Raw genomic sequence first — 19,381 nt, 5'->3', positions numbered from 1 at the left:
CATAAGTTATCTGTAACTAATTTAAATCTTAACAAAGCATCTTTCATATAAAGAATTCTATTCCGTAACTTGAACTGAAACCACCTCATTTTAACATCGACAACTGAATTAAAGGGAAGAAGATAATACGAACTCCATACAATATTTTCAAGGTCAAACTCCTGTTTCCACTTAGTAAGACTTTTCCGTTATTTTATGCTTCAATAAAGAACGGTATATATGTGCACAACCTTTTTTCACTTTTATTATTAATAACAATGCTTCCGGGATGATACATGTAGGTTCAATGATCTTTGATATGACATTTTTATTAAAACCAAATCGAATAGCATGACAAAAGCCATAATATTGAAGAAAGTTTACATGTACATTGTATTTACGTTGAAAATCAAAATATGAGATGAAAATTTAGTGATTACACTGGCATTTGATGGAGCAGCCTTCGGTAGGAAGGGGTGGTTGGATGTCCCATTTGAGTAAGAGGTTAGGAGAGAGAGAGAGAGAGAGAGCATGCAAAAAGGGGGGGGGGGTGGGAGGGGGGTGGGTGTCATTCTCATGGATACAGGAGTAATGAATTTCAGAGATGAAAGAAGAGTAGGGGTAATTTGTTTAAGAACAGAATAGATGACTCAAATGTGGGTGGCTAAACCGTAGGTCAAGACTTTCCGGAGTTTCGCAATTCATGTAGAGTTACCGTTAACAAGAAATACTTCTACTATAGCCATAGGCGCCGGAAGTGGGGGGGGGGGGGCAGTTTCCCCCAACCCAAAAAGGTGGAGGGGGGGGGGGCAAAACGCATTTTTGCCCCCCAAAAACGCTCCCCCTCCCCTCCAAAAAAAAAAGCAGTAAAGGAGTAAGGATGGTTTGTATTTTTAACCCAAAAGAACATAACAATAATAAAAACCTGAATTAAATCACATATAAAACTCCATTCAAAGAAAAGGAAAGTTAACAGGAATTAAATTTCCTAAATATTGCGCATGCCACCTATATTTATCAATGGAGGTTTTTGTAATAGCGATACGCGCATATCGTGAGAGAATGGGAAAGCGTGTCTGTTTTTTTGTTATAGGGGTGAGAAGACATGAGCCCCTAAACGCCTGTGTACTGATGGGGGGATATTTCTTATTCGATACTAGCGATTTACAAATGTTGCTGAAATGACATGATTTTCCGGTATTTTTTCTCAATTTATTTGTAAGTCATACCTTTTATGCGTTTGTTGGAAAATTAGAAATTCCCAAATTTACAGTCGGGCGAAAAATATGCTTATTTAGAAGCCTTTATGTCATGCTCAGCAACACGGCCGGGCTCGGGGGCTCGAGCCCCCCTTATTTTTAAAAAAAGTATGTTACAGAGAAAAAGAAAGAGAGAGAGAGAGGCGAAAAAATAAGTGACATGCCAATGTCACAAATGAGGTATCAAAATATGCTCCTCTGATCGTAATTAAATGCCTAAAACCCCACATCTTACGGGGGCTATTTTTTTACTCTCGGATCAAATCAGTTTGCTCTTTACCTGAAGAAGGAAGGGGAAGACTCCCGAAAATGTGTGTTCATTCAGAAAAAGTTGGTAATTAGCATAAAATCGCGAGAAATCTCATTGTTATTGTATACATTTTCCAACACATATAATCTATTTACATCATATATATATATATAATTATGTACATACTTGCTTCTGCTTTGCCACATATGTTGTAGATATCAATACAATATTTACCAACAATCTTAGTGGTATTTAATGAAACTAAAATCATGCATGTATTGAATCCATAACTATTGCAGATAGTCATGTATTTTATACGTTGCTGCCTGCTTAAACATAATGAATTTTTCCTCAGGTCCACAACTGCCATCAACGTGATCAAGGCTCCATGCTCACGTCATTCTCTCGCTAGTCTTCTATTGCCAAATAATGACTCTTCAAAGGTAAAGGCAAGGCCTATCCCCCAATTTTTCAAGCTTAGCTGCATTAGGACCAAGAGGGCCAAGATGGCGTCATGAAATCTTTAACCTTCTTCAAGAAGCCAGATCCCTTCTTATTGGCAGCTGTGTGGTATCTGATACAGCTATCGAGAAGCCAGGAAAACAGGCGATTTTTCGTGATATCGTCAAAGAGAGGTGGTCTGCAGGATTCACTGCTGTACTGGAAAACAGGGACTTCGTTCATCTTTGGAAACTGTCTTATGGTATCTGTAAACAATAAAACAGGAACAAATTTGAAGAAACCTTGCATGTGCTATATTGGGCAAGGATAATTGGATATATATATTTTTTTCTTCAGATTTCCATTACAGATAGAAAACATCTACATGGAAAACTTAGACTGGACGAAGATATAATTTGTATAATCCAGCTTGGTAGTGCGGTAGGAATGATCTATATAATAATGAATGCGATTTGCAAGCTTTCTTCCGGACATCTCCAGTTCATATTTGATAACATTAGGCGCACAGCAGTGTACAAGACTCTATTGTCAGACCACTCGCGAAGACCACTCCAGAATAGTACTCACTACTCAAGATGATTTATTCTAGCTTATACGTTTAGGTTTGAATAAACACAGTTTAATTGGAGAAGAGGTGTTCAACTCCATTTCTGTGAGAGCAGTAGATACCTTGAAGACAGTCAGACATCCTTTTTTTTAATCGTGTTCACAACAACAAGTGGACAGGCAGCACTAAAAAGCAAACTTTAAACTCATGTTTGTGTGAAGGGTTTATCTACAAATATTCACCTATAACGTAAATATAAAAAATGAGTATAACAGAAGCTCTAGTTGTTTCAAAAACTACCTAGACAAATTGAACAATATAGTTAACTCACCTGCATGCTTATGGTCTGCAGGAGCATTCGTCGGAGCGCGCATCAACAGGGCCATATTCTGGGGTACCACTGAAAGAGTATTTAGATTGAGATAAGTGATAATTAGACCCCTTGCTACAAGTTTATCCAATGAATAAAATTGTAATACCCTAACGGAATTCATTTTATTTTTAGAAGATCCTTCGAATATCCATTACAAATCTCAACAAACATGTGAAAGTTTTAGAATTTGTTTATCAACAAATAAGAACTCTTTTTGAAATGCGGATGTTACAAACAAGTTTTTCACTACATGCATTTTATGTTAATCTCAATTAACAAAGAGGTGCGATCATCATGTCATCAATTACAGATTGAGAGCCCACTACACTTACATTTCCACTTATTATAATAAAGGAAAGCTTAACTGCGATGGTTTTAAATAAATCGGACAAATACTAAGTTATGAACGATTGAAAGTGAATTTATCAAATCTATGTGAATGGCAAACTATCAAATTGGTCAATGGATCAATGGTCAATGTGGATTGTGATGTAATCTTCCGTGTTGTAAAATATAATTTGTTTCGGTTTCTTCTTCTTCTAATAATAATTATAGGTATTATAGCGCCGTCTATCTAGAAATTATATTCGAAGGCGCATTATTATTACCCCGGCTTTACCTCACCTGCCATCTTCCTTGGGGCATTACTAAAAATAAATACTTTTGCCTGTAAAATGCGTGAATTGATTGTGACAATATGGATTAATCTTGATATATAACGTTTTGTATTTTCTGGGAACGTTCTTGATCTATCTTGATGACCCTTCAGATTGATTAGTAAAATTCTGAGAAGATAAACTTAATCTATCAAGAATATACTTTATTGTCGCCGCCATTTCATGAAAAGAGGTAAGAATAACTTTTCAAATTTCATGGGCAACATTGTATTATGAAAACCACATCGTTTGGTCCTCTCAAAACAAGATCCTTCCAAAGGTTGTAGGATTTAAATTTTTAATATCATTTTGTTTGTCAACTTAGAAGACTTTCGTTAGGCATTACATCACAGTGACTTTACCGATTCTGACATTTTAAAATTCCCATATGTAGTGAGATTAACCTACAACTAAAACTGTAACACCTACACATCTCTTTCTTGCATTTCTGGTAAAAATCCAAGGCGCACTTGTTGAATTCATACGAGCTGTGAGATGCAGCTTGCTGTAATGATCCCAAGTCTACAAGAATGGTTTCAAACAAGTGCCAGTTGCTTGCCAGGTCACGTATGTCTTTAATCGACATGATTGTCTTTCCGGGAAGTTGTCGTTGTAGCCCATCCAACAAATGTACAGGTTGATTTGATGTAGAAAGACTGAACAAGGCTATGGGATAGGTTGTGTCGATCACTTTGTCTGGGGTGGCATATTTATCAGGTGAGGTGTCGACTTTCGACGAGGCCTGTAACATTTGTGCGGTGTCGGAAGAAGATGCGCCAACTTGTGATGTAACAGAAGCTATGTTCTGAATGTTATCATCTTCCATACCGGTGGATGGTGTCACGCTTGTCATTAAAGTTTGGTTGTTAGTAGGTTGCGTCGGAGCAACTTCTGAACAGGGACCAACCCCTAAAGGGTCAACAGAAGAACCACTATCAATCGAGATTGCTGAGGCATTTGTCGAGCGGCCAACCTCTGTCTGAGATATGGAACTAGTGTCAGTAGAACTCAGAGCAGAAGAAGTCATACTTTCGTCTCCTTTGGTAACACTACCAGAAACAGGTGTGTTTTGTGGCTTACCACCAGTCCCGATTCTATTTATTTTATCCGCAGAGGGCGTTGTGATCAGGGTTGAATGTGCCTCTTTGTCAGCGATGGGTAGAGGATGATCACGTACCTTCCCGAGGAATTCAGTGAGTCGTGAGAGGTCTTCAGCTCGCATTTCAGCTAGATTGTTGCATTGGATGACGCATTTAGAGCACTGGAAGGTGGTTGGCTGGGACTTCTTGAAGACCATCATCAGTGCCATCTTGGTGTTAGAATTGAAGCTCGTCATGGAGTGAACAACAACTGCAACACGGTCAGGTCCTGTCAAAATATATATAAATTCTATGAATAATTCTAAACCCATATTCTAGCCATAGATACATTATTACATGCATTTACAAATGACGTCATGATCCACGGATGGATCACAGAAAGTAGAGATGGTCAAAATGTTTGGTGACTTTAACACAATGGTTAACATAAAGCATATATACCTGACATATAGATATTCCTCGACTGTTCAATTCATCAAATAAACTTTAACAAAAAAAGAAAAGAAATAGCGAGTTGAAAACGCAGGAGTATGGAATTACTATTAAAATACCCCGCAAAATCAATAGAGATCCTTGTCAATGGATGAAGAGCACCCTCTTTTCCATAAAGGGGAAAACCTCAGATGATGCTGTGCACGTACGTACGAGATCATGGATAATGCCAAAGTCCTATTCTTCTTCTTTTGCAATACTTTTGACATGATTCTCTTCAATTTCACTTTTTCAAAGAGTAATAGACATATGAACCGTTTATGAAATTGTAAAGCTTTAGTATGATTAAAGTTTATATTTGTAGCAACTTTAGAAGTAGTAAAATGTTTCCATCTCTCTCTCTCTCTCGAGATCCTTTTATTCCTGTTTAATCCTTTCTGCGTTTAAAACATAGTAACCCTTTAAAAACCTTCAAGCTACGCGCACTGGAGAAAAAGGTAAATCGCAGCAGACTTTGCATGCACTTAGATATATTGAGATAAATCTTTTCCTGTTGACATTTTTCATTTGGAAGTATATTTCATTTTCAAGATAAGACCATGGCTATATTTTTAATTGAATCCTTCTCTAGAATCAGTTTCATTGTCAAGCCTCCGCAATAGCCATTCTCACGTACTGATGCTCAAAGCCTCGAGTGCGAACATGTGATAAGCGCTGCCATAAAATTGAATCGCTCTTGCTTCTCAGTAAACTTTCTCAAGCACTCCGTTCTACGCAAAATCTTTCATTTGTAAAACATTGTTTTCATTGCATATTCTAAAAGGACTGTATCAAAAGATACCACACACACACACATAAACACACTAAAATCGCATAATAATATTAGCTCCAGGCGCGTACGCAGGATTTTTTCAAGGGGGGGGGGGGGGGGGTTTTAACATTTATAAATCGGGCCGAAAATTTCGCAACGACTCAGCCAGCCGCTGAATAAGCGGGGAGGAGGGGGGGGGGGGGGGGGGAGGGGGGGGGTAAGAGGTCACTTTTTTTTTTTTTTTTTTTTTGGTCTAAAAAAAAATCGCAACGACTCAGCCGACCGCTGAATAAGCGGGGGGGGGGGGGGGGGGGGTAGTGTCTCGAAATTTGAAAATTTGACATTTTGCTCCGTTGGGGGGGGGGGTAAGGTCAGCTTTTTTAGGTCAACCATGGGATTTTTTTTTTTTTTAAAAAAAAAAAAAAAAAAAAAATCCAAAAGGGGGGGGATTTAGAGAAATATAGGGGGGGGGGGTTTACACACAAAAAATTACCAAAGGGGCGGGGGTTTAACCCCCCAAACACCCCCCCCCCCCCCTGTGTACGCGCCTGATTAGCTCACATTTATTATGCGACTAATACTTTGTTTTCTAGGCGCAGCACATAATCACCCCGGTCATCGGATTCAGGCTTTGATACCCGCAACACAATGTATGCACATTTTCCACTCCCTGGGGAGCATTCCAGCCAGTCACCATTTTACAAGCGCCACTTATATATCCAACCACATTAACTTTCTCATCCTACCGGGTACCCATTAACACCTGTGTGGAGAGTGGCAAATGTAGATCAATGTCTTGCCAAAGGATATCAGTGCCGCGGCGGGACTTGAACCGCGGACCTTTTGATGCACATTCCGGTGACATATCCACTCGGGTTTTAGGACACCTACCCCCTGGACATCAACCCCCGATTAACCACCCCCAGTCAACTACCCTAAGACAACTACCCCCAGGACAACTACCCCGGACAACTACCACCCGGACAACTACCCCAGACAACTACCCACTACGACATCTACCCCCGGTACATAACTATCCAGGGGGTAGTTATCCTAGGGGGGGGGTAGTTGTCCGGGGGTTAGTTGTCCTAGGGGGTAGTTGACTGGGGGTGGTTATCCGGGGGTGGATGTCCAGGGGATAGGTGTCCGGATACGATCCACTCGACCATATTACTTGACCACAGTACTGTTACATACGCTCGTGTGTCCAATGATGGAGCAAGTACAGGTGTAGTGGTCTTTACTCTGCTTCTGGCGCCTCGGGTTCGAACCCAGTTACGTTTAGCTGATAATCCTATAGATTTAAGATCGTCCAGGATCTTGATAAGACAGTGTAAGCCCAGATGACTATCCCTTATGGAGCTCTCACACTCTGCCGTTTAGGCCTACCGTCCACCTGCCGGGCTATTAAAAAAACAACAGAGTCCAGAACGTTGGGTTTTGAGCGAACTTGTCCCCGGCCGCAAAAAAAAATTCATACAATTAATCTTTTTACCGTTTCGTTGCCATCTTCTGACCGTTCTCACCGGGCGCATACCGGGTGTTGAACGTGCTTCTACCGTCTTCACCGCCCAGATTGACTTTTGTTGAACATTTTGGCCGTGCCCATACCGGGTCTCGAACGTGTGCACCGGGTTTGTAGCAGCCACCTACCAGTCACTTAGCGTCCCCTCACCGCTCAGAGCGTCCTGTGAGCGAGTCCCCGGACTGCTGACGTTCATGACACGTTCACAACCCGCTTACAACCCGTTGCAGACGGTGGATTTTTTTTTGCCCGTTCATCACCGTTCTGTAACGGGTTATGAGCGTGTTGTGAATGTGTTCATACAGTGTGACCGTTCGCCAACGCCCTATTAACGTGTTGCCCGCTTTGATAACGAACCACCGTGTGCCCTCGCCGTTCTCCACCGTCCGCAGACATTTTCGCGCACGGTGGCACACGGTAGGCCTACACGGCAGAGTGTGAGAGTCACTTTAAACAACCTCACCTCTCTCACCCAAAGTCCCCTGCCGAACGAATGCCTTAATACACAGACACACACGCACGCACACGCCTACTGTGGTTGATAATAATGGTGGTCTGGCTAGGGGTGCGTTAATCATGTTTTGCCTCTAAGAATCAGCGTTTCTTTAACTTATGTACATATCGAGCCGCACTGTACAAACGTGATTTGCGGGATGTCACATTAATTTATCAAGTCGTCACGATTCGAAATAAAGGCATTGTCTCTGCGCAGCTGCTTTGCGCCGTTTGACCCGGGAAGCAGAGTTGCTCGGAGGTCAACTAGGGCGCGCACTATTTCTTCTTAGAGTAGCACGTTAGCATCATAGAGCGAGATCTATAGTTAGCATGTGAACGCGATGGAAAAAAAAAAACAGTTAACTGAGCACGTAATCGCATAATACGTAAACAATGAACAATACAATAAACAATGGACAACAACCTGACACAGCACATGGCGCGCGCTATTTCTCCGAACCGGAAATTTTGAAGGCAGAATGAGCGATTTGAAACGCTCGTCGTAAACGCAGTTCCATTGTGTACTGTTTATGCTCCCTTCTCCAAGCCAATTCGGGCTCTGTATCTGGATTCGTATGCTACGTTGACACCGAGAGGGCAGGTCAAGTTTTGGCGCGCTCTTACGAATATTCTTTGTAGGCACTGTATTGACATGAGCACTGTTTAATCAAGGAGATATACAGCATACGACAGGATGCAACGGGTTAGGCCTTTCCCGTGTTAGGCAAATATAGCTAAATGATATGCTTTGTAGGCACTGCACCGGCAGAAACATGCATTTATGCACAGGCGCGGATCCAGGATTTCTTAGGGGGTGGGGCCCAAATTTGAAATTATGCAGTGGCAAAAACGTTTGGGGGGGGGGGTAGACAAAAAAATCCCCATCACCCCCACTCTTACATGCATGCCCGGCTGAATATTTCTCGGCGGGGGTCAAGGGGTGGAGCCCCCAGAAGCTCAGGGGGTATAGGCATTTAATTACTGTCAGATGAGCATATGTTGATATTTTTTTGTGATACTGGCAGGACACAAATTGGTGTGGGGTCCAGGGGGCGGAGCCCCCAGTAGCTCAGGGGTTTTATACATTAAATTACCGTCAGATGAGCATATTTTGATACCTTATTTGTGACACTGGCAGGTCACGAATTGACGTGGGGCCCATGGGGCGAAGCCCCCGGAAGCTCAGGGGCTTTGGGCAATACATTACGGTCAGATGAGCATATTTTGATACCTTATTTGTGACACTGGCAGGTCACGAATTGGCGTGGGTTTCCAGGGGACGAACCCCGGAAGCTTAGGGGTTTCGGGCAATAAATTACGGTCAGATGAGCATATTTTGATACGATATTTGTGACACTGGCAGGACACAAATGGGTGTGAAATCCAGGGGGCAGAGCCCCGGAAACTCAGGGGTTTTCATGCATTTATTGACGGTCAGATGAGCAAATTTTGACGCCTCACTTTTTTGTGAGAAAGGCAGATTGCTATTTTTTCTTTCTTTCTTTAGGAATTTGCAATTTTCCAACAAACGCATAAAAAAGGATAATTTACTGAAGATTGAGGAAAAATTTCGGAAACATATGTCATTTCAGCAACATTTGTAAATCACCGGTATCGAATTAGAAATAAACCACGTTTGAATTATATTTGGGTGCATCTGTCTCCCCCAAGCCCCCTCCCCCATCACTACGCCAGTAACCCCCCCCCCCCCCCCCCCCGGACCTACACCTTGTTGGCGGGAAAAATCGCAACCGATCCCCCCCCACCTTTCTTTTTTTCTTTCCCTTTTTCTCCTCTTTCTTCTCTCTGTTTTAAGTTTGATGGGGAGGGGGGGGGGGGCAAGGGCCTTTCGTCACCCCCTTCGATCCACACGTTTTTGGCGGGATTAATCGCAACTGTTCCCCCTTCTTTTCTTCTTCCTGTTTTTGTTCCCTTTTACCTCTCCTCTTTCCCTTTCCCTTCCTTCCCCTTTTTGGGGGGCGGATGGGGGGGGGGGGGGCAATGGCAACTTGTTGGCGGGAAAATTACAACTGATATTCCCCTTCCTTTCATTTCTTCTTCTTCCTCTTTTTCCTCCCTTTATATCCTCTTTGCCTTTTTACTTTCCCTTTCCTCCCTTCTCTCTTATTTGTTGACGATGGGGGGGGGGGGTAAGTAACAGCTGGGAGGCAAGGCCCTTTCGGTCCCCCCTATCTCCTTCTCCCCCCTTTTTTTTCTTCCTCTTCTTTCTTTCCCTTTCTCTCCTCTTTCCCTTTCCCTCCTCTATTTCTCTCTCTCTCTCTCTTTTTGTTTGCGGGGGGGGGGCAGGGCCCACTGCCCCCCCCCCCCTGGATCCGCGCCTGTTTATGCAGGCCAGGCGGCCACTGCGTACAGTGTATGCGCCGATATTCGTTAAAATAAAAAGAAGTAAAAGTTATTTATTAACATACCCCCCCCCCCCCCCACCCACGGGTCCTGCTAGTCATAGATTTTCACGTGAACCGGAAACACGTTTATGAAGACGTCATTTAAACGCGTGGTTTACAATTGATTGTGCGTTTATGCTTCCCCAGAAACCGTCTTTTTGGAGAAACGCCGATCCAAAACGCACCTTTTTGTGAGTTTACGATCGACGATTACGATCGCTGTTTATCGGTTATTCTACGAAAATGAGAAAGGACGCAACCGTGTTTTGAACTAAACGCGCAACAAAAGCCTCATTTTGGCCTGAAAAGTTGAGCATAAACACACCCTATGTGTGCGTTTATCATCTCTCAGAAACGTGATTCTGGTTCTAATACATTAACATCCCATGTAAAGTCATACGACACAACATATATCTGAAGTATAATCACTCAGAATGACTCACCATAAGTCCTCTTGAGTGTGGGCAGGAGCTTACTGTACTTGGCGTCTGCTACGTCAGTGATGGAGTTACGACCTTGTGAAATTGAATGCAACAGAACGACGGCATCGTACTTCTCTCCAGGCTGGAACGACTGTAAGTCTTGCTGGGTGAGTTTTACAAAGACGCAACTGAAATCATCATGCTCGCGCTTGATTTGTTCAATTAACTGATCTGTAGAGTTTTCCGTCGAAACGGAGAGTAAAGCGATGACAATTTTGTTCCCGCTCGCCATGATGAACTTCTGCCCGTCGTTGGTTGCAAAGTCAGTGCGGATAGCTTGCCAGCTAAAGCATCCTTTGCGTCGCAATAAAGATCAACGTCGGAGCGTTGATCGAGGGTAACAAGCAAGTTTGTAATACGATGTGGGAACTGGAAAAACCCACTGCCTTGTCATTGTGTACAAATATGGTCACGTCCGTATGGGCGGTGCTAAGCTAAAGTATTGAGCATGCGCAGTAATTTGTCTGCAAAGGCCAGCAGTTCAGGAATAGCTTAGCACAAATACTTGTTTGTTACATGGGGCATTTCTTGCGTGGTGTCAAAATCTATTTGGAAATTAAGTTATTTTCTAGTTATGATTGCACAATGTAGTTGGAAAAACCCACTTTTTATTTATGTGTGGAAAAACCCACTTGATTATCATTGTTTCGCCATGCTCTTATTTGTCTGGGAGGACCTTTAGCTCACGCATGCGCAGTGATAACCAGCATAAGCCACACCTCCATAAATCAGGATTCTCCTTAAATAACGCATCACACATTTTGTGAACATGTGTATCTGCGCTTTCGAAAGTGAGTCCACTCTAATTATTGGCTATTCTACATCTGAATCTCACGGCTAAGCAAATACCTTTCAAATAAAAAGGCAAACAACAAGAACAACAGGTAATTTACAAGTTCATCATCTGAAATACTTTGTTTATTTTTTGCGAAATCAGGAATAACTTGACAAAGCTAGGCTGCAGATAACATTTAGGATAAACTACAATTCACATATTTCTGCTTTTAATTTCTTACAAACTCCTGTAGAGATATACAATTATTAATAGGAAAATGGCGACAATCTCCCAAAGTGACCTGCTTGAGGAAATAAGAGAGATTCGCGATATCGTCCAAGATTACAAACCAGGTAAAAACGTCACCCTTCCCGACAAGATTTCCTTTCCCGAAAACCTCTTCGTTGGATTGTTTGGAAGAACTGGGTGCGGAAAAAGTTCTCTGATAAATTCCCTAAAGTTTGCAGCTCAGGGACGTTTGAGAAAGTCGCAATGGATTGAAGTAGCAAGTCAGGAGAAAGCAGGGGGTCATACCATGTTCAGAAAGATCGCTAATTTGACCCAATGCATCTACGTCATTGATAACCGAGGACTAGACAACCCGAGTGCAGAAGAAGTTCATGCTGAAATAGCAGCACAACTTGGTGAGTATTTCGTCGGGTTTCTATTTCTTCTTGCGACATAAAACTAACGACTTCCGATCACAATAGATTTGTAGTTTACCAAGTATTTATAATAGCACAACGCCACTAATACACATTTCTTTAAAAAAAACGTTTGACAACCCGTATTGCATTCAACTGACTAACGTTTGACAACCAGTAGGCCTATTTTTATTTTTGTAAGCCTTTATATTATATGATTTTATCATCTCTACTGGCGTTGCCAATTGTAACGGCCGACACGGGCGTCCTGCGCGTCGGCTATTTTCGGCAGCTAAATTTCCTTTCAAATATTATTTATTTCTGAGATATAAACTTGATTATATAGCTATAAGCACGTGGTTTCATGATAAAGGTAGCCACAGTATATTCTTTTCCTAATACAGTCCATCAAATCATCTTGACGGGTTTCTGTCTTCACTTTTATTTTAGACGGAGACCGAGGCTACAGTGAACAGGTCCAATGGTTAGGTGAAGAAGTACAACGGTTCGATATCCCGGCAGTTGATCGGAAGAAAGGACACCCAATAACATGTGCTGTTTTCGTGTTCAGGTAGGCCTGTCAACAATTGCAGTGAATGTTTTTATTTATGTTGATTCAGATACACAGAATGTTCATTTATAATTTAAAGGCAGATATTGCCAGCAGGTGTTATATAGTTCTGACTTCGATACTGCAAGCGTGTGATAATTCATGGCCTATGTGAGAACCTACCTAAATCAGTGGATGGCGTTCATCAGTGGGATTCTGGCAGTGTTGCTCCCCTCTCTGTGGCACTAAACCTAAGCATATACATAATACCATTCAGTTTGCTAATTTGCATAAAAAAGTTGTTCCTAAAGGACAATAAACTCGGCAAACCCCTAATTTCAATACTTTAATTTAACACTGAGTTAATTCGGTGTATACTGTGACGTTTTGACTCAATCGTGATGAAAAGCACATGCACTGCAGCCGGAAATTGATACTACAGTATATAGAAGTACATGCACCCGTGGCATAGTTGTGTGGTCCAAACATTTGAGCTATTTCTGGTAATACTTTAAGTGTTCTGAGAGAATTTGAAGAGCATCCTTTCAAAGAAAATTGCTATCATGATGATCTTCTAAACTAACATTAAACGATTAGGACTTTACAATTCAATTATTTCTCACCTTTCTCAGAAATCCAATCTTGATAGCAAAGTACTATCAGAAAAGTAGACTGTGAAAGTTTAAGTAAAATCGGACAAAAAATTAGAAAGTTATTAAGTTTTGAAAGTTGTAATCACTGCAATGCAGGTATATGGGCATTTTTAAAATGGCCGAATCGGTAATGTCTCTTTGAAGTTGAGCCGGACAACTTTCCCATTGGTTCCGACACACAAAATATTACGTCGCAATTTTACAGAAATGTATGACTCAGGGGATCTTTTCTCTATAGAGGACCTATAATAATTTATTATTCATAATATCTTTTGCGTTTTGAGATTTGTATGGCCTTAGTGATCTCTTATTTATTTCAAACATTCATAACTTTCTTATTATTCATTTGATTTATTTCAAACTTTCATTCAGTTGGACTTATTACAAGACTTGTATTAAGAACAGTCAAGTAATTCCCGGTACATAGTTAATTTTTGTTAAATAATAAGTTCGAACTAATAATCAAGTTACTGAGTAAGAATTTTAAAGCTGACCCTTTTTTCTATTCTCTTCTTTCTAATAGCGCTATTCATGACATCAAATCAGATTTTGCTGGGCTCAATCACTTGGTTGATTTTCTGCACCGTCGCCAAGGTAAAATTCAAATAAATATCTTTTTCTTTTTAAATCCCATGTAATATCAACATTTTCTTTTAGACAAATTACAATTAAAACAAATACCTTTTCCACAATGGTCAAATTGTTATCTCATGAAATGAGAATTAAATTTAAAAGTTTAATTTTCTATGTGGATAGTGGTTTACACATTTAAAAAAAAAATATGCATGAAGGCGGTTGAGTAAAGTAACTTAATGAAACGAAAAAAGCCTAACCAAATCAAAATAAATATTATATGTGATTATTATTTTTTCATCACCAAAACTATCCATGTTTCGTATCATATTTCTTTGTAAACTTTGTCTGAGCATTTATTTTACACGTGAGCGAAACAAATATCCATGTCGAACGATATCATACTTTCCATATTGTTCGAAATATGACGTAGGGCTCCATTAAGTGAAAATATATTAGGTGCAAAATGGACAAAAACTTAAATAATGTTCAACGCCTCTGGGCGTACTCAAAACAAAGAAGTTAATAGATTTGTTCGTCTTTTCTTCTCGTCTTATCATCATGTATTACAGGGTGTTACCCCGTTGCCGTCATCACCCACGTTGACGTAGCCGAGCGAAACGACATCGACATCCTGCTCGCTGTTCTCCGTGTCTCAGGGATCGGCGATATCTACGAGGTGGCCAACATCACCAACGATAAGACCAAACTAGATGCGCAGTACCAACTGAATCTTCTGAACCTGATCGAGAGATGCATAACCATTGGAAATGATACAGCTGTCTTCAAGCACTATCAACGTGTGGAGCTGGAGCAGAAGGCGGAGAAGGCGAAGCTGGGTCCGACAGAGAAACCAGTGCCAACAGCAAAGGTATCACATCAAGGGGCTCAAAGCGTCAAGAGGACGGAGAAGAGTCAGGAGTGGGAAATGGTGGAGTGGGAAAGAAGAGAGGTCGAACAACTCAAGAAAGACCTTGAGAAGAGAAGTATGGAGCTGGAATTCCTGGAGCGGGATCATAAGATGAAGATGGAGTTTGAGAAGCAGCAGCATGAGCTTCAGATGGAGCGACAGAAGCTGGAGTCCCGCGAGATGCAACTCCAGGAAGAAGAGCGGGAACGTCGGTTCCAAGAACAGTTGCGGAAAATAGAGGCTGACAAACGTGAAGAGCTCATGCGCATCATGGAGGCCAACAGATCTAAGGGTCATGGATTCCTACCAGTTATCAATCTCCCTGGCTGCCCAATACAGTGATCAACAATGTTTTTAATTATTATAACTATTTGGCATACTGCGCCATATTTGTGGCACAAATTGGTTGGAATAGCACCTAACTAGTATAAATATTGTTCTTAATTTCTCTTGACCGTTAGCAAAACAAAAACAAAATACTTTGTCGATAGGTCCTTCTATGCTCTGCTCCACGTTAGTGGAATTCTCTTCCAGCTTCCCTTCGTTGCATCTCTGATATTACCTTGTTTAGATCAAAATTAAAAACCAACCTAATGGAAAAGGCATATTCAACCATGAACCTACTTAAACCTAGTTCTTAAATAGTGACCTTAACTTGCTATCTTACGTTTGATAATTTCTCATTTGTTCTCTTTTCATTTCTCTGTTAAATTTTACTTCCATCAATTTATATACATTTATACGACGTTATATATCTCGTTAAGTGAATTATATCTACTCTGAATGGGCCATGAAATAAAAATGAAGTAATTGATGAATCCAGTGATAGATGGGCTATGTAGCACTACTTTGTTACTTTGTTACGAGATGTAGTACATTGGTGAACTAAAGTATTAAGACACACGGATCTTCTCCGTGTAGGAATTAGTGAATAATAATTTCAATGTTTCTTGTGTTAATTTGCTCAGTCTGTGACAAATGTTAAAAAAATTAATTGAGAAAAAAGGGTCACAAAGTTTTTGCGAAAAGCCAAGCAAGTCTTTTGAAATTTCAATTTTCCGGCTGCATATTTTGAATAGGGTGGTCATATGATAATTGAATGTGGAGTACAACAAGGGTTAAATTTAGGACCATTATTATTTGTTATCTTTATTAACTACTTACCGAACTGTCCTTAAAATTGTGCTATTTCATTATATGCCGAGGATATCTGCCTTTATTATGCTAGTAATATTCTACAAGATATTGAAAATCATTTGAATGAAGACTTAGGGAATATTTCTGCTTGTCTTTCATGTAATCAGTTGGCATTAATGTGAAAAAGTGCTAATCGGAACTTAAAAACAGAATTCGTGGGAAAAATCTAGATCTTGTTATTGATAACATAAAACTGAATCAGTTTACTGTGTGTAAATACCTTGGGAAATACATTGATAACTCGTTAGATTGGGATAAACATGTGAAACATTTGTGTAAAAGTACTGTGAAGAATTTGTATTTGTTAAAAAAAATAAGACATTGCATCTCGCAAAAACCCGCATTACATTTTTATAAGTCAATTGCTCAAAGTAAGTTGGATTATTGTGATGTTTTTTGGGAAATACGAAGAAACAAAATATTCAAAAAAGCCCGGATTATCTTTTAGGTAAATTTAATTTTAAATACAATGCTCCTCGTATATTTACTTTACCAAGAATTAAAACGTGCTTCAAAAAGAAAAGTTTAAGTTAGTAGGGTGCAAAACTATGTAATGAATTGCTGGTAGAAACTAAATATAAACCAACTTACTATACTTTCAAAAGGAGTTAATAATATTCATAATATCATGCTTGACTTTTAAAAGCAAACAAAAACAACTGATTTGTTTTTTAAATATTTTTTCTTTTTGTTTTGTTTTATTTTTCTAAATTAGGGCTTGTTTGAATTTCGCGCCTTCTAACCTATTTGTATATATATATATATATATATATATATATATATATATATATACGTGTATGTTTTATTTAACTTTGTATGTTAACCATGTTAATCTATAATTTATTTTGCTTTGTAGAATTGTGATTGCGTTTTATATGCACGGCCTTACTGAAGATCAGCCATTGGCTGAAGTATACCACCGTGCTAAAATAAAATAAACCCCATTCAATTTGTATTGATTTCAGCATAAATTGAATTGTCATACATTAAATAATATTACAATTTGAAGGAAAAAGGACTGAAAAACTCTATGCAGAGTCATTGACCAGTTGACGAAATGACTTAAGTCATCTTACACGTCCAATATAGTTGAAAGGAGAATGGTATATGAAAAGGAGCAAGTAAGAAAGTGAAGATAGGGAGGGGACACAGAGAGGCAAGAGAAGGAGAGAGAGAGAGAGAGAGAGAGAGAGAGAAAAGAAGAGAGAGAGATTTTCTTTGAATTCATTGATTTGCCCTGTTGGTGGTAGTGTAGTCTGCAGGCACATACCCTAATTTGACATTTGCCCACAATTCCTAAAATTTTGAGCACAGCCTAGATCTATCGGGCTAAAGTAGCTGGATTACAGGCTAGGCGTTGTGGCGTAGCCTGTTATCCAGTTTACAATGGAAATTACAAACTGATTCAGCCGAGGACGCAGGTTCGAAACTGAGTCACGTCTTTCGGATGGTGACGTTTAAAGGCATCGTTTACCAATGTTAAATCTGAGATGCATGGCCCTACGTGTTATCAGTGTCTGTGATATCATGGACCCTACCACAGATGGACTAATAATAAGAGTCTTTCTTTGATCACATCATGATAACATAGCAGCTATACATGCGCTTTGTTTCCATCGACACCGGGGGGCGGGGGGCGGGGGGGGGGGGGTGTGATTGTACGTCCTTCCCCCCTAACCTATATTTCTGGGGTGTATTACCCCCATCTCCCTGCTATATATACGCCCTTGATTGCAATGAAGAAGAAAATAATATGGAAGTGATACAAAATGAGTGTTAGTGTTAGAATCAAATAATCAACATTTCTTTGAATAAGAAATACTTGACCATAAATCAACTTTAGAATTTATGAAATCTCTATTATAGTGTTTGATATCTGAAACAAATTGGTCTAATTAGAAGTTAGTGTTTTCAAATTTGACTGTAGTTTATTTGGAAGGCTGTAATCCATAAACACAATGTTTCACTAAAAGAAGAATATTGCAAGGTTGCCCCATTTCCCAATACTTGTTTTTATTTGTCATTAAGACAGTGGTTTTTTATAAGACGGAAAGAAAATGTTAAGCGCATTTCAGTAAATAATCAAGAAGCATTTAAACAACTCTCTATTTAATAATTTTTTTTTTTTTTAAATTGCAAAAAAATGTGCTTTACATTCAGGATGTAAAAAAAATTATCTCACTCAATCTGAAGCAATTTGAATTAGGTCTAAATGTGGTTGCCATGAATTTCCACTCACTGAAAAAAGGCTTTCAAGTAAAACATTTCAGTTCCTTAGGTTTAATTGAATAAAACATAGAAACAAATATGAACACATACCGCAATTCAATGAAAGGAAATCGAGAATCTAAATCACCGACGCCGACGATCAACTTACATTTCTACTCGCGTCTGGACTACATCGCAAAAACGAAAGTGGGTTTTCCCCATACGTGTATATGATTCCGCGTAAGCAGATGTGTCGCGGAGGCGGGGGGGGGGGGGGGGGGTTAATGAAGGCTGTTGTGATTTTTGGTGATGTGGGTGGTGGTAGGGTAGTCTGCAGGCATAGGCTCTAATTTGACACTTTTCAACAATTTCTAAAGCCTTCGGCACAGCCTAGCTCTTACAGGCTAAAACACAGATTCTTTACTGTAGTCATGAAGTTCAAACATTGCTAAGCACATCGACTGGCAAGGGTTTGTACCTGCAAACTAGTGGTGTTGGGGTTTGGGGGAGTGGGGAGGGGGCAGCTAAAATGTATTCATCATCACCCCCAAAATGACCCTACAGCCTATTTTATTAGAATTGGATTGATATCGTCAGTCGTACAGAGCGGGGAAGTTTGTTGATAGAGCGTCATGCTAAATGAAAACCCATCGGGAAAACCAAAAATATAAAAGAAAATAGACAGGAACACCATATTAGGTAAAGTGTGATCATTCCACGGACGTAATACAATGATTTAAATAAATTATCGATGAAAGTTCACTGCTTAAATTACTATTGTAGAGTAAATAAAATTAAAAAAAATAACCTCTTGGCAGCCACTGAAGCAGTGGAGTAGACAGGTCCCAAATTATATGTGAGTGGGGGTGGCCTTAAAGAAAAGGTTGAGTTCTGGGAAGAGGTGAAAAATAATTTGTTAGCGTTATCATTGTTATTATGCAAGTGTGGAAGAACATCAGATAAAACATGTTCCCTGAAAAGCATTGCTCTTCAAAGATGTCATATTCTAAATATGTCATGTAACATCGTAAAAATTGGGACGGATTTTTACGCCACATTTTCTTGTAGTCCCATATACATCTTTCTGTGAACAGT

The 19,381-nt window shown here is 40.0% G+C and overlaps 2 protein-coding genes across 2 annotated transcripts; one reads left to right on the top strand and one right to left on the bottom strand.

Annotated features, from left to right (window-relative positions):
* Nucleotides 1–1,436: 1,436 nt before the first annotated feature.
* On the bottom strand, nucleotides 1,437–11,239 carry LOC115920784. Its single transcript, XM_030977428.1, has 4 exons — nucleotides 10,738–11,239; nucleotides 3,956–4,894; nucleotides 2,829–2,897; nucleotides 1,437–2,195 (listed from the first exon to the last, which is right to left on the bottom strand). The coding sequence occupies exons 1-4, from the start codon at nucleotides 11,006–11,008 to the stop codon at nucleotides 1,975–1,977; spliced, it is 1,500 nt and encodes a 499-aa protein (XP_030833288.1). The 5' UTR covers nucleotides 11,009–11,239; the 3' UTR covers nucleotides 1,437–1,974.
* A 322-nt stretch (nucleotides 11,240–11,561) lies between these two features.
* LOC100890572 lies at nucleotides 11,562–17,093 on the top strand. The gene is made up of 4 exons (XM_030977398.1): nucleotides 11,562–12,195; nucleotides 12,646–12,766; nucleotides 13,922–13,992; nucleotides 14,544–17,093. The coding sequence occupies exons 1-4, from the start codon at nucleotides 11,829–11,831 to the stop codon at nucleotides 15,221–15,223; spliced, it is 1,239 nt and encodes a 412-aa protein (XP_030833258.1). The 5' UTR covers nucleotides 11,562–11,828; the 3' UTR covers nucleotides 15,224–17,093.
* The last annotated feature ends 2,288 nt before the right edge of the window (nucleotides 17,094–19,381 follow it).

The sequence above is a fragment of the Strongylocentrotus purpuratus genome, unplaced genomic scaffold (assembly GCF_000002235.5).
Source record: "Strongylocentrotus purpuratus isolate Spur 01 unplaced genomic scaffold, Spur_5.0 spur5_scaffold_9, whole genome shotgun sequence".
NCBI lineage: Eukaryota > Metazoa > Echinodermata > Echinoidea > Camarodonta > Strongylocentrotidae > Strongylocentrotus > Strongylocentrotus purpuratus.
Note: the sequence above shows the minus strand (reverse complement) of the source record. Positions and strands in the feature narration are given on the sequence as shown.